The sequence below is a fragment of the Lichenostomus cassidix genome, chromosome 13, assembly GCF_008360975.1.
Source record: "Lichenostomus cassidix isolate B80296 chromosome 13, HeHo_3.0, whole genome shotgun sequence".
Taxonomy (NCBI): Eukaryota; Metazoa; Chordata; class Aves; order Passeriformes; family Meliphagidae; genus Lichenostomus; species Lichenostomus cassidix.
Window position 1 is genome coordinate 15,161,847 of NC_139494.1, and position 15,636 is coordinate 15,177,482.

General features: G+C 47.8%; 1 protein-coding gene across 1 annotated transcript; it reads left to right on the forward strand.

Annotated features, from left to right (window-relative positions):
• The first annotated feature begins 188 nt into the window (after positions 1-188).
• Positions 189-15,113, forward strand: FAF2 (Fas associated factor family member 2). Its single transcript, XM_085073875.1, has 11 exons — positions 189-671; positions 6,596-6,664; positions 7,077-7,211; positions 7,902-7,978; positions 9,128-9,266; positions 10,559-10,644; positions 10,725-10,816; positions 12,212-12,389; positions 13,265-13,436; positions 13,625-13,768; positions 14,301-15,113. The coding sequence occupies exons 1-11, from the start codon at positions 609-611 to the stop codon at positions 14,481-14,483; spliced, it is 1,338 nt and encodes a 445-aa protein (XP_084930001.1). The 5' UTR covers positions 189-608; the 3' UTR covers positions 14,484-15,113.
• The last annotated feature ends 523 nt before the right edge of the window (positions 15,114-15,636 follow it).

Consider the following 15,636-nt stretch of genomic DNA (forward strand, 5'->3'; position numbering starts at 1 on the left):
GGGTGGGAGCGTGGGCCCCTCACAGCCTCCTCCATCTTAGCGGCCGCCGCCATCTTGGGCCCGGCGTGCGGGCGGCCCAGCGGAACGAGGGGTGCTGGGCAGGACACACCCGGCGGGAGCGGAGGTAGCGGGCAGAACCCACCCGGCGGGACCACAGGTGCCCGGCATCCCCCGTGGTGACGGGAACACAACCAGCTCCCGGGGGTCTCCGGCTCACATTTACCCCTTGGGCTTAGAGCTCGCTCCCATAGCCACAGGCTGCCCCCCCCCGCCATTCCCGGCCTGCTCCGGGAACACCCGAACAGCGCTCGGTAGGCTTCGGAACTCTTCGTGTGTTCGCCGGGAACACCCGAGCGGTACTTGGCACACTTCGGAACTCTACACGAGCCCGCCGGGGACACCCGAGAGCGGCCGACGCCGCCGATGGGATTCGGGCAATTCCGGACAGGCCCTAGAGCGCTTCGGGTTTGTCCGGAATGCGGCCGAGCAGTTCCGGCGGCGGCCGATAAACAGCCATTGGCCGCGCCGCGCGGGGCCAGGCTGGAAGTGTGGGCGGGCAACGTCACTTCCGGAGAGTGACGGAGCGGCGGGTCAGAGGCGGCGGCAAAATGGCGGCGCCTGAGGAACGGGAGCTGACGGCGGAACAGACCGAGAAGCTGCTGCAGTTCCAGGTGCCACGTCCCGGGGGTCCTGTGCCGGCCGATGGGAGCGGGGGAGGCGGTGCAGGGACGCGGAACGGGCCGAGCTGGGCCCGCCCCGCCGGCGCTGGGGGGTACGGGGCTCACAGAGCCGGGTAGGCCTGTCCTGGAGCGGGCTGTCGGGCTGGGCCTGAGGGGACCGTGAGAGGAGAGACACCTCTGGTCCTGGTCCTGGCGGGGGTGAGTGAGACTTCCGTGCCCCGAGTACTTTATTGGGGCGATGTTCTGTCATCGCTAACTGGGGAGGCGAGAGGTGCCTGCTGAGTAAACTCCATACAGGAAAAACTCCATACGTGAAAAACTCCTTGGTAAGTCCCGGCCGTTTTAATTAGAGTGAAAATTTTCCTTGTGGTAACTGGAGAGCCTTTTCGGCACCAAGGGAGGGTTATCCGGTGAGTTTCCGTGGAATATGGTTCGTGCCTCTCGCGAATTGGTAACGCCAGTGGAGACTGTCATGATCTGATCTGTGTGCTGCACAACACGGGCAGGGTCGCTTAACCTTTGGTTTACCGAGGCCTCGGGCTGTGTAGCAGATGAATGATCATAAACATAATCTGAAGATGCGGTTTATTGGGGACAAAACAGTGCTGAGCAGCTGAAATGCTTAGGGTTGCTCAGTGGTGAGTAATTAAACGCGCTGAGCAATGAAAATTGCCTTCGGGTGTCTTGAGTTTGTTTCTGATCTATAGGACCTGGTGTGGTGTCCCTTGGATTGCAGGGTTCTTTTACAAATACAGTGATTACTTTTAAGAGCGTTTTGTCTGATTTCGTTGTGTTATATTTATTTTTTTTTAAGACTGTGCTTTGGAATTTTGGTGTGATGTAGCTGTAGATTTAAGGGGACTCCAGAGGCATCTGGCCCTGCCTTCCCCAGGTGAGACAGTGCAGGTGTTTGTCATTCCACACATTGACTTCCCAAGCCTTCCCCTGATTCACAGCCCCCTGAATTAACGTGCTGAGGTGTTTTCCCATGACTGGACCCATGAGGAAACTTGTTTCACATACATCTCCACTAAATCTACTGCAAGTTGAGCTGTTTGGGCAGTCAAATCAAATACACACAAAGGGCACAGGGCAGTGTTAACTATTGCTGTCCCAGTGCTGCCTGGTGAGTAGGTGAGGGTTTTGCACATATAGATACATTCTCTCACACATAAGTACATTCTCTTGTATTTGCTCATCTGCTGAGTCTGGACAGATGGGACCAGCTGCTCTCACCAGTGCTGCTGCTGCTGTTATTTTCAAACCCCTGTGGGCAGCTGTGAAATGAAAGAATCCTGTTTCCCAATAGTACCTGGTGTTGTCATGGATAGAGAGGAGGGTGGTGGCGGCAGAAGGAAGGATTCATGCATTAGTCCAGCTTCCTGTTAAGCCCTGATTTGAGGCAGAGGGCAATGCTCCTCAAGTTATAAAGGGGAGACACTTTTCAGTTAGGAGACCACTGCTGTCCAGTGCCAGATGTGAAAGCTGTGGTCCTGAAGGCTTGGATTACCAAGATTTTCATTCTTCTGTGGTTTGTGGGGTCAGCATTCTCCAGGGCTAATGATAAATCCCACTGGTGATTCCTTCTCCTCTGATACATCACACCTGGCTGAAAGGGGCTCAGGTGTGACTCCTGCCACATCCTTGATAGTAAATCATTCCACCTGGAAGAGATTTTTTTTTCTCCTTGGACTCCATTAAGAAGCATCTGGTGTTTGGAGAGGATGGCTAAGTCTCATTAAAATAATCTGTACGTTGCTACAAAACACTGCCACAAGTCAGCTTGGAAACCCTTCAGGGACCCCTGCTGACTTTGCAGGGAACACTTCAGTGTTTTCAAGGATTACTTCACACTTTGTGATGTGCCATCATAAGTAGGCTGCTCAGTATTCCATAGTGGCAGAACATTGTGCTTCCACTGAAGGTATGTGCCAGTGCAGTGTGCACAGAGCAGGAGAGCAGACTAGGAAAGAAGGGAAGGTGACAAAGATTATGTCAGGAACAGTAGAAGGCCCTCAGTTAAATAGATATCCAGAGGGAAGCATTGAGTGAGGACTGCTGTTCACCCAGCAAACAGCTGTTGGTGGTGAAGATGTTGTTGCCCTAAACTGTTTATCCTACTTCTGCTGGAAATTGCACCTTTCCAGGCAGAGGTGAATGTGCTGTCCTGTCCTGGCCCAAGCTGTTGGGCACAATTCAGTGTTAGTGCCTGCTCTGCATTAATTCCACTGATGTTTGTGTGATGGTTTCTGTAGTGCTTGTACAAACAGCTTTTCTGGCAGAATGCTGAAACCAGCAGCTTCCTTCTTGTGGGCAGGGCTGGAACAGGGCAGCTGTCTGCACCCCTGGGTCAGGTTAGTGAAGGAAAAAAGGAAAAAAGAAAAACAGTGAGAACTGGGATAAACTTGAAATGAAAGCACCAAAGCCTCTTGCATGTTTTCAGCATCCCATTTACTGCCGGAGAGCTGACTAATAATGTAAGGGAATAAAAGCATCTAAATTTTTCATCTGTCAAGGCCTCGCTGTCCTGACATTTGTAGAGAGAACTTTGATGTCAACAGTTTAGGAAAGCTGTGCAGGTATGATTCATTTGGGAGATGGAAGAAACAGCAGAGCAGCTTTTGTAGGATCTGGTTATTGATCTGTGCCCATTACACTTGGGCTGATGTCTGATATTGTAATATTCTAATGTAAAGTAATGGAGTGTTATTTGGAAAAGAGTTGGCACTCATGATACCATTTCTGACTTCAGCTGGGGAAAACAGAATGCTCAGAGCTGGATATGACTCTGATTTAGGGGAAGGAGGAAACATGAAACTCTGGGCATCTTTCCCACTCCGTGTATCAATCAAAACCCTCAGAAAGGCATTTGCTGTAATATGCAATGAGAAACTCTTGGTGAAGGCATTTTTTCCAGTTAGAACTCAGATGTTCTTTACCCTTGGAAACAATTCTCTGGAATTTGGCAGTGGGTTGGGAAGTAAGAGCAGTGCCAGTCAGTCCTGTGGATTTGCATCTCTTGTGCTGTTTCAACATCAGAGTGTATCTGCAGAGGCAACGGTTTCGTAAGTCCAGTTTACAACCTTTGTCCACTCAGGGGTATTCCTTCTGCTTTTCAAGCATGGAATTGTACTTTCCACTACTTCAGTATTGAGAAGATTCTGAGCAGACTCAGAGGTGAGAGATACAAATAATTGTCTCCAGCAAATGCTTCATTATGCTTTACAATAGCACTCTGCTTTGTGTGGTGGTTAAGAAGGCAGTATTGAACTTTCCTGGCATTTGTGGAATTTAATATTTTGTTTTTGTAATATTAGCCACTGTCTTGAGCTTGGATTTACTTGAAAGTTCAAGGGTGCTGGTCTAATGGGACTAATTTTCACCATAGGGGACTTTTATCTTTTTATTACTTACTATGTAAGATACATGTTCTTGGAGGCAGCTCATGAGACCACAGTGACTAGGATCTGAGAAGCAAGGTTTGAAGATGCTGGTTATTCTCTTATCCCTGATGATACTAAGAACATGTTCGTTTGCCATGTATTTAACAGTTTGCAGCTGAGCAAGGTTAACCAGAAATGCTGTGAGTGGGGCAGTGGAAATGATGTGGCATTTCAGTTCCCATGACTTTGTGAAGCAGCGGCCGTAGGAATCTCGTGGGGGTGATAATGACCAGTATCGGTGCTTGCCAGCAAGCGTTGTCTGAAGTGGCAGTTGAACTGTGATCCTGCCATTCCTTACACTGGTTGTGGGTCATTCTGAACCCTGGGGTGTCTCCCAGAACATCTTGGAGCTGTGGTGTGTCCAGTGGAGCATATCCAAGTAACAGCCAACAAGGTGTTGAGTTTAAAAACCCGTCTTTGCACAGTTAGTTTTTTCCTGCAGTGTTTAATTGTGCAGCCTCATTGATCAGACAAGTAGTGGGAGCACTCAGAACTGCTGCCTAGAGTGGTTTTGTCACTCTGGTTTGTGTTGAGAGCAGCTGAATTAAGATGCTAAGGGAATAAAAAAAAAAAAAAGGAAACTCACCTTCTCTCACCTAGGAGAATTCATGTAGAAGACTGAGATGTGACCAGCGCTGCCTGTCACTGCGGTAGTGGTCAGGAAGGGTAAAGTTTGCTGGCTTTAGCCTCTCTAGAGCTCAGGAGGTCTTGCAAATGCTGCAGTGATTCAGTGCTTATTAAATGCTCGTTGATAGTTCTGCTGCTTTCTGACCTAAAACTGCGGAAGCATTTTGCATAATTTAAAAAGGAGGGAATGCTCAGTGATGTTCTTAGTGCTCAGAGATAATCCAGGTGTTTAGAGACAAAGGTGTGAATGAGTTTCTGAATCTTGTAAACTTTGCAAACACCAGCAGAATTTCCAGGGTGTTTAGAAATTATGATCAGAAGACTTTCAATGCTTAGGAATAAACACATTGTGACTCCACTGTAAAATCAATTAATTGAGTAGATTGCAGGTGCCTGTTATGATGTTCTTCTAAAAAGACAATGAAGTGCCTTCTGTAGGAGTTCAGGTTAAAAAAATAAAGTCAGAATAAAAAAAATAAAGTCAGAATACAAAACCTAAATTTTACTCTGTGAAGCACATCTTTAAAGAAAGATAGCTAAACTAAAACATTAAATGATGAAACTGGGTGAAAATCAAAGGTATTCTAGCAGCAACAGCTGAGTTGACTGAGCTTTATTTCTTCTATGAAATCCAATTCTGCAGTGTTCCCTTGCAAGGCTTGCAGCAGACTTACTTTTTCATAAATATTTATACATCGCTAAACAGCGACTTGAAGTGGTTTTTTCTGAGCTTGTACAGTCACAATGCTTTAAACAGTCTGGTTGTTTCTGTGCAGAGGAATGAAACAATGATTTTTTTGCCCAGTAGATTGGAGAGAAGGTGGTGGTCTAGAGACTTTGTGAGAAAGAAGCCAAGAAATGCTCAAAAGTTTGAACTGAGCCCAGAGATTGAATAGGGCATTTGTCCACAGTGTTTGTTACTCGGGTGGAAATGGCATGTGGAATGTATGAATGGGGGCAGGGAGGGGAATAGATGCACCATCCTTCCCCAGTAAAAAAGCAATTCAGTGCACTCTTAAATGGTCAGCCTGACAGGAGTCCGTCAGGGGCTTTTAAAGGAAGCAAGGAAAATATCTGTCCAGACCTTATAGCCAGTGCAGTGGGGAGAGATGTTTCTGTGTCACAGTGACAGGGATGTTCCCTTCAGCAAACGTTTGTCTCTGCTCAGGAGATATTGATGTGGCTTCCTGTAATAACAGACACAATTGTTTGATCTCTTGATGCAGAAATTCAGATTGGCACAGGGTTAAAATACACCCAGTGGCTTTGAGGTTTGCCAGTGTGATTGGACTTTTCTTTTTCAGGCCCTATGTTGGACTGTTTCTGCTTTTTTTACTACATTGTTTACTATCCTTTTTTAACTTCCCCTGTAATGCTGGGAACATCACCTTCGGTAATGCCTGGCTCATTTTGGTTTTAGTTTCTGTTTATGCTGGCAGTGAGTGGAGTAATAGTCATCTTGAATTTTCAGAAGTGCTTCATCTGTATTTTGAGTTCGAGGTGATGTTTGAGGGCATTAGCCCAGCACATCTTTTCAGAGTGAAGCCTGTGGGCAGTGTTGTGTTAAACCCTTGACTGTGCTGAGTGCTGTTGTAGTAGCAGACCTTGGACACACTGAGAGCTGGCTGATGCTGGAAGAGTGCAAAGGCCTGTTTGAGGCCTCTTGTGTATTTACAGATTTGGGTTGGCTCAAGTCGCTCTGCTCTTAAACTCAGAGCAGGGCACTTAAAAATGAGCATTATGATAATGTGTTGTGGTAACTCCCATCATATGCTCATGTGTTGTAAAGAACTATAAAAATACAACACTCCCTGGCACTCATCTGCTTTTATTCTCCTTCTTTAGGACTTGACTGGCATAGAGTCCATGGACCAATGTCGCCACACACTGGAGCAGCACAACTGGAACATAGAGGTACCACTGAAAATGAGATTTGTAGCAGTTTCCAAGTACCTGGATTAGATGCAGCCCTCTGGGGGCATGGGGAGGGTAGATACCAGTAAAATTAATCTGTCCACCCCTGAATTTACCCAAGTAGCTCTTTAGAGCTGTATCTCCACAGAGCTGGTTTCAGCCAAACACAGCAGAGTCATTATGGCTGTGAACAATCCCTTGACTGACACACGGTGCAGCCTCCTGTGGAGTCTGTGTGCTGGCTGCCATGGAGAAGGCTTTCCACATGGAAAAGAGCACTGATGGTTGCTGTCTGTCAGGAATTGTGCTTATCCAGTGCTCTGGGGCTGTGGACAAGAAATAACCCATAGTGTTCAAAGTATAAAAACCATGAAATGCCTGAAACCTCCCTTTGCTCTTTCTTGTGTCAAAGGCAGCTGTGCAGGACCGACTGAATGAGCAAGAGGGTGTCCCAAGTGTCTTTAATCCTCCTCCACTGCGGCCGTTGCAGGTCAATACAGCTGACCACAGGATCTACAGCTACGTTGTCTCAAGGCCACAGCCAAGGGCAAGTTATCTTACAGTGGATTTTGTCCTGTTTCTTGGCTGACTCTCTAGGAGCACAGAACTTGCAAGCAGGGAAAGAAATTGTTTTCTTTGCATGTTGTTATCTCTTTTCTAAGTATTTTATCTTACGAAAACAAAATGTAGAGCTATTCCTTCAGTTTCTGTTACTGCTGTAGAGATTTTCTCCTTTGTGTGATTCACAGTATGAGGATTTTTTTTTTGTCACAGACTGCCTTGCTCTGGTGTAGTAAAGCCTTTTGATCAGTTGAATAGGAACAAAGGACTGTCCCCTCCATGTGGCAGTGATAATGTTTTTCTTTTTAGAGCCTTCCTTAAATGTGTATTAACTAGAATACAGTATCAATTGCTTGCATTAATGTTTCACAAACAAATTTGCACAAGCACCTTTAAGACTTGGTGCTGTTAAACTCTTTGTGTAGTTAAGAAAATTAGCACAGAGCAAAAGCATTGCTGCTTGAATAGTCAGTGAGACCAGTTTTCAGATGTGTCACATTGAATTCTGCATGAGCCATGTTGGTCACATTTGATTTGACATGTCTGAAACCAGGAACTATTGCTGAGGGTTTCTTTCTGTGGTTGAAGCATTGGTACCCCACACTTGCTGGGTCTTGGTGGATATTTTGCTGTAGCAGGGGTGGAGACTCTTCTAATTCTTTATTTGTAATTGCAGGGCCTGTTAGGATGGGGTTACTACTTCATAATGCTTCCATTCCGGTTTACCTATTACACATTACTTGATATATTTAGGTAAGTCCTTGTTTGTGCTGACTCATGTGTTGACTGCGTCAGGGAACACACTAGCTCAGATTTGACTGGATCTCTGTCACTTAGATCTTCAAGTCTCATGGCAGATTTTCCATTTGTTTGCTTAACTGGCATTATCTGTAGCCTTGTAAAGTTCCTATGCTGTTTAGTAAGAAATAAATCTTATTGCAGAGAAAAAGAGCACCTTGCAGCTCTGTAAATGAAGTGTTTAATTGGAGCTCTAACTCCATGCAGCTTTACAGTGTGAGTGCCACACAAAGGGGTTGCAAAACAGTGTCCAACTGTTTAGTATTCTTGTGCAAACATCAGAATAGTGTCCCATTGGGCTGGGCTGCAGGTTATCCTGCCCTAATTCCTGGATTTTTTTTGGCAAAACCCAAACTGTAAACACCTCTGGTTTTTTTCCCTTTGGTGTCTGTTGCCTCTTTTCCTTTTCATGCAACCAAAGCACTGATTCTTATCTCCTTACAGCAGTGATAGAGGGAAAAGCGTAATGGGTGGTAAATACCCAGCAGTCCTGCCATCTGCACTGGTTTGGCAGTTTTCCCTATTGTATTACTTTTTTTCCCCATTAAAGACATATCCAAAGTTCAGTGTATCTTCTGTGCATCAGTAGAACTAAACAACATTGATGTCTGCCTTGCAGTGAAGCTTTTTCAGCTTCAGAGGAATGACAGTTTCATAGGACTCCTAGTGTAACGTTCACTTTCTGCAGCTCTTTGTACATTGGAATAGTTAGTTCTGGGTTAGCAGAAATGCAGTTTTCAAAGTTATCTGGACTAAACTGGGTGGCTTTTAGCGGCCCACCTTTGACTAAATTCCTCAAACCTCCTATATTTGGTGAGGCTTATGCTTTATGCTTCAGAGGAAGCTGAAACTGTTTAATAGTCACACAAATTTCGGGTCCTTGCTGATGGCTGGCATGAAGTGATACTTGGTTGGGGGTTGGTTCTGTAGCAGTGATATCAGTTTGGAGCAGGTGTCAGTTTAGGTTCAAATTATAAATGTTCAAGGGTCTCAGCTGTGACTTTTTTCCTCTTTATGAATCGCAGTGACTGTTTGTGGAAAAGAAAACCTATTCTTCAGGAAGTCAGTGAGCTGAATTTCCAGTGTCCTTTGCTTCCTTCCTAGGTTTGCTCTGCGTTTTATACGCCCTGATCCTCGTAGTCGGGTCACTGACCCAGTGGGTGACATTATTTCGTTTATTCATATGTTTGAGGAAAAATATGGGAGGATACACCCTGTCTTCTACCAGGGAACTTACAGCCAGGTCAGTGTCACATGTTGGTCCATAGATCCTGGGGAGGTTGAGAGTGGGGATTTTGCCACATGGTATCAAGGCCTACATGGCAAAATTGCTTTTCATCTAAAAGCCTAGCATTTGTCCCAAACTCTCTTAACAGGGTAATGGAGAGCTAGTGAACAAGTGTATTGGGAAACCAGTGTCTGCCAGGCTTGATGATTTGCCAAGCCTGCAAAGTTGGAAAGCAAAGCTGCTCTGGCTGTTCCTCGACCGTCTGTGTGACTCTGTAGCCGACAGCTTTTCTTTGTAATCCTGCCTTTGTTTTTATAAACTGGTGTGCTGTGCCAGAGTCTGTCCTTCTGTTCACCAAATTGGGATTAACTGCCTGGGCTTGTATCATAATGCAACTTCACAACAGTGCAGGGCCTCAAAACTGAGAGGGAGCCCCTAAGAAATTAAGGGAGGTGATGTTCCATGTATCAAATCTGAGGGTGCTCTCTGTAGAAGAGGGATGTCTGCATGGACACTGCCTCTTCCACATCTTCTCTCAGCCTGGCCAAGGGAAGGGTCTCCTGCAGTGCATCCCAACACAGAGTTGGATCAGCACTGCTTCCCAAGTGCCTGGGAAAAATGTCGAGTCCCTGTCTGCTCCACACCACACAGTGATGGAGCTCACCACCCCTGCAGCTCTTTTAGGCTCCTCTGTCATTCCTGGAATCCAAACTTAAATAATCCTGGAATGGTTAGGCTACCAAAACTCAGTGCCAGTAAAACAGGGAGCATATTGTGCACTTATCCAGTGGTCTTGTTAAAAATGCTCTTGGATGGGTGGAATCCAGGGACTGTAGATGTGAAAAGGGAGGGATTTTTTTTCTGTGTTGGCTGGTTTTTGGGGGACCTGCCACATTATTTATTACCTGTTTTAGTAGAATTTTCATTTGGTGTTATCTGAAGATTGTGTCCTGTACAGGCTTGAGTGGAGACCTCAGCCTTGGCTGCTGTGAGTCCAAGGGGTGAAGGAGGTTTTTCACTGCCAGCTGAGTCTGGCAAGCATCTGGGATGTCAATCCATGTCATTGCCTACCCAGTTTGAGCTCAGTGTTCTCTAAAGCCACATCCTGAAAGGATATGAAGGAACACCATTGTAGCCCTCTTAAATGAGGGCTTATTCAGAAGGGCTGATAGGTTCATCCTCCACTGCTGTTTCACTAAAACTACTCTAGTAGCAGAGTAATGGCCTGGGTCACACAAGCCTTGTGGGTGCTACATTCCCCTTGCCCACAGACCCTGTAACTTTACCTCCTCTGCTCTTATGCCAAGGCACTGAATGATGCCAAGCGGGAGCTGCGCTTTCTGTTGGTTTATCTTCATGGAGATGACCACCAAGACACAGATGAGTTCTGCCGGTAGGTAGGAGAGTTTCCCAAATAGTTATCTTTGCACTTGAAATGCAGCTTCCCTCACATGGTCTCTTCTCATTCCCCAGCAATACACTGTGTGCACCTGAGGTCATCACCCTCATCAATACTAGAATGCTCTTCTGGGCTTGCTCAACCAATAAACCAGAGGGATACAGAGGTGAGTGTGTCCCTCCTGGGCTTTACCTGTCCCCTCCTCTCTCTGGAACAAGCCAGATGCTCTTTGACAAATGTACACATGTGAAACACTCTATTGTGTTTTGTGCAAGTAGACAAGAGATTTCAAGATTCCATGGGGAAGTACATGTGGTGGTTTTCTGGGATATCTCAAAAGGTTTGGATGCCAGGGAAATACATTCTGATCATCTTGTCTGCTATTCTGTGTGTTTCTGGGTAGTCTTAGTTCTGTGCTCATTGCTGCGGGCATTCAGGCTACTTTCAGTGCCTTGTCAGTGGGAGTTGGTGGGTGTGTGCTAGGGATCAAATGAGTGCAGAATCCAACTAGATGTGTCCTTAACATTGGCTCCTGTGACACCTGGGGCCAGGAAGGACTTGTTAGGTGCATTCTTTCTCTTTCTGAGACAGTCATCTTAATCCACACCCAGTCTCTGTGTTTCCTCAAAAGCCCACAGTGTTGAGAGCTGCTGATACCTGGCCAGACAGCATTTTGGTAAGATTTTGCTGCAAATGGAGCCTTTTCCTAAAGTTCTGTTGATGCCTCCTGTGTTGTTTCCACCCTTTCTGTTTCATGGTCAGGAGTTCTGGTGCTAAATTTGGGTCACTCTTGGCTCCATAGTTCAGCTCCCAGTCATCAACAACTTGAGAGAATAGCTCTCTGAGGAGACAGTCTTTGACTTACTGCTGTGTCTTTGCTGCAATGCTTTGGAGTCACAGCCTGGAAAGCAGAGGTGGAAGGGATCATGCCTTCCATTTAATCCCTGAGTTGCTCTGATTTTGTTTGGAGGGCTCCATTGGTAGCAATGGCTCCATGTTGCATGATGTACCATGTGTTTTTAGGGGATCAGCAGCCATATATGAACAGTAACTTAAAAGCCCCTAATCTGTTCCATTCCTTGCTTCAGACAGAGCCTGCCTCCAGCAAAACCAACCTAAATTGGTTCAGAAATGTTCAACATGGACATACTGCCATCTCCCTCATGACACTTTCTTCCACAGCCCAACCATCCCTGATCACCTTATCAAGTGTTTTTCTGTGGTGGACCTGTGGTTCTCTTCCTGCAGTTTAAACCATGGCTTTGTCCCATTTTGAATGGACATTCAGAGCAGTTTAATTCCTTCCTGCTTGAGTTAAAGGGCCTTTTTTGGTTACTTTAAAGCTTGTTTTTTCCCCTCACTCTCTGTGCTCCAAAGCCATTTCCTCCCTTTGGTAACTTAACGGTTTACATTTTTAAAATGGAGCCTGAGGCCTTTTCTACCTTGGAAGAGAGAATATCTGGGGAAGGAGCTTTTCTTGGCCCTCAGTGATGGCACGCATTTGTGCTGTACCCCTTGGTGGCCTTTCTGGATGGGGCAGTGACATTTGTGCCTGTTCCAGTGTCCCAGGCTCTGCGGGAGAACACATACCCATTCCTGGCCGTGATCATGCTCAAGGACCGCAGGATGACCGTGGTTGGGCGGCTGGAAGGTCTCATCCAGGCTGATGACCTCATCAATCAGCTGATGTTCATCATGGAGGCCAACCAGACATACCTGGTGTCCGAGCGACTGGAAAGGTAGGATGGGACCAGAGCTCCAGTAACCCAGACCTTGTTGAGGCAGGCTCTGCTCTGTCCCCTTCCTCCCTCCAGACACCGTGTGTGGGCACATAGCTCAGCACCTCCTGCTCTGTAACACAGCCCATGAGCTCTCCTCTTCCCAGGGGGAACATCAGTCCATAAATTCAGGCCACCCCATAGCCAGGGAGCCAGGCGTGTTGCGCACACAGCTCCACTACTGAAAGGTGGGTGTGAGTACTCTGTTCTCTGCAATTGGAGCACACCTGTGGCATGCTGGAGCTCTGCAGGGGAAGCTTGGATAGTAGCCTGAAGGATCCAAGTGGGAGCTGGTGCCCATAGGCAGTTGGTGAGTGCGTGCTGCTGCCCAGGCTGGCTGTGCTGAGCTCTGGCTGCTTTTCTGGTGGGGTCTCAAAAGTCCCTGGTGACTCTTAGGGATGTACAGGTTGTATCCAAAATAGGATCCCACCTTCTGACCTTCTCTCTGTCCCTCCTCTGCCCCACACTGTGTGGGGACCCAGTAACGTGATTTCTGAAATGTGCACAGAATTACCTAAAGGAGATAAAACCAGGAAGAGTCTCAAGTATGAGGCAGGAATCCTGGGCTCTGTTTTTGTGCTGTGTGTCAGCTGTCAAGCTGCAGGGGCTCAAGCCTTTAAAGTTCAGTTCCACCCACCATTGGGAACCAGTTTATGTGTGAGGGACTGTGGGATCCTGGCTTGGCCTTTTGGGAGCTTCTGGTACCCCAAGGCATTAGCTGCTGTCTGCTCCTATGAGTTGGAGGCTATCCCTGCACCCTCAGGTCTGCCCTCAGGCTGCCATCCCCTTACTTTAGGGCCTGTTAGCCCTGACCACTTCCCGGCTCATGTTTTCAGGGAAGAGAGGAACCAAACCCAAGTCCTGAGGCAGCAGCAGGATGAGGCATATCTGGCATCCTTGCGTGCGGACCAGGAAAAGGAGCGCAAGAAGAAGGAAGAACGAGAGAGGAAGAAGAAGAAGGAGGAGGAAGTGCAGCAGCAAAAACTGGCAGAGGAGAGGCGGCGGCAGGTGAGAGCAGAGGGATTGCAGGAGAGGCTGCAGTGTCCTGTAGGGTGCCTCGCCTGCAGTAGGAATTGCTTGTCTTGCTTGTGGCTTGAGCATCCTTTGAGGCTCCTGGAGCAGCTGTGCTGCAGGGAACAGACACAAAGGTCAGTTCAGTGCATGGCCATTGCTACTGCTCCCTCCTTGCCTTGCAGACGCTGCAGGAGGAGAAGGAGCGGAAGTCAGAATGCCTTCCTCCAGAACCACATCCTGATGACCCGGAGAGTGTCAAGATCATTTTCAAGCTGCCTAACGATTCCAGAGTGGAGCGGCGATTCCACTTCACACAGTCATTGACGGTGAGTTTGGGGCAGAGCTGAGGGGCCTTCTAGAGCAAGGGAGTGAAGAGACTTCCAGGTAGCTCAACAAAGCTTTAGTTCCCTTGGACTTAGCCAAATGGTGACCTTTGCCAAGAGCCTTGGCAGGCAGAGCTGCTCCTGGGTAAAGGAGGGTGTTGTGGAGCCTGGTTCCACCACCTTAGGGGAGAAAATGGAAAAAGTTTTTCTTTCTCTTGAAAAACTGGAAGGTGTCTCCACCCATGGCCAGACAGGGTGGGACTAGATGACTTTCAGGTCCCTTCCAACTCCTAACATTCTACAGTACCATTGCTCTCTATGAAATAATGGTGTAGGAAGAGCCAGAAACTGTGTCTGGACTCCCCAGGTGCTCTGTGACAAGGCCAGTTTTGTGTGTGCCAAGGAAATGGCTGTCTCAGGTCCACAGTGCAGTGATGGTGCAAATTTGGTAACGTTCCCCGCGAGATGCCAGGGATTCGCTCTGGCTGTGTCACTGCTCCCCCAGCTGGCAGTTATTTCTCGGCTTCTTTCCCAGGTGATCCACGACTTCCTGTTCTCCTTGAAAGAAAGCCCTGAGAAGTTCCAGATTGAGGCCAACTTCCCTCGTCGTGTCCTGCCCTGCCTCCCTACAGAGGAGTGGCCCAACCCCCCCACGCTGCAGGAGGCCGGACTCAGCCACACGGAAGTCCTCTTTGTGCAGGATCTCACGGACGATTGACACTTCTTTTTTGGTTTTGTTTTTGTTTGTTTTGTTGTTTCGTTTTTTTTTTTTTTCAGAAGACACAAAACGGAAAGAGAAATTCATATTATTATTATAATACAATATTTTTTTTAAAAGACTGCGTACAAACGAGGGATCAGAGACCACATGGCCTGTGCCAGCTGTGCTGCGTGTGCGCGCTGGCGAGAGGACGCGTGCGCACGGCCATCCCCTGCACCGGGGGGGCACAGAGGGGGGAGCTGGTGTTGCCCCTCCACCCTCCCTGGGGATGAACAGGAATGGCAGCTCTTGGTAATTATTGCTTTTATTGATGACAATAATAATAAAACCCCAACAACCCAACATCTCGTGAAGATTTGATACTCTGCTGCTCCTGAGAGACACAAGACCGAGCACCGGAACGTGCTGGGAGTGGGGTGGGGGGTAAGGGCTGGACAGACCCTCTTCAGCTTCCCTCTGTGTATAAATACTGTTCTTTTAATATTTCTCTTGCTTTGTAATGACCAAAGGAGACTGGGGTTGACTATAGTATTAACTTTTTGATAAAGAGCTGGTTCAATTCTTACCCGTGTGGGGTCTTGCCCAGGGTTCTTAGCCTGCGTAGTGTAATAAACTCTGCCTCTAGCATGTCTGTGCTGATGCTTTCTGCCTGTGCCCCAGGGAGGGGGGTCAGCTGCTGTGGGAAGTGTGGCTCACAGAAGTGTGGGTGCACTCAGCTTCTGGTGATTTTGTGCCAGTGGAGCTGCTGTGTGAGACAAGAATGTGCCCAGCACAGGGGAGGGCAGGGCTGTGGGTGCTGCTGTGCCACCTCCTGTGGCATCACCTCTGGGCTGAGGCTGGGTGGGAGGGGCCGGGTCAACCCTCTTGGAGCAGGCAGGAGGTGGAAAAGCGTGAGGAGTGTAAGGCTGTTCCCTGCCAGAGGCTTGGCCAGGGCTGTGGAGCAGTGCCATCAGCTACCCACAGGGAGAGTGTTCCTTCCCTACCCACCTCCAATTACCTGTTCTGCAGCCAAGCACGCCACAGAATGGTTGGAGGTGGAAGGAATCTCAAAGGTCATCTCACTCCAACCCTGCTGTGGGCAGGGACACAGGAACAGGGATAGCCTCTTGCCTGGCCCAGCATGGGAATGCTGGAGGATTGGGAGAGAGGA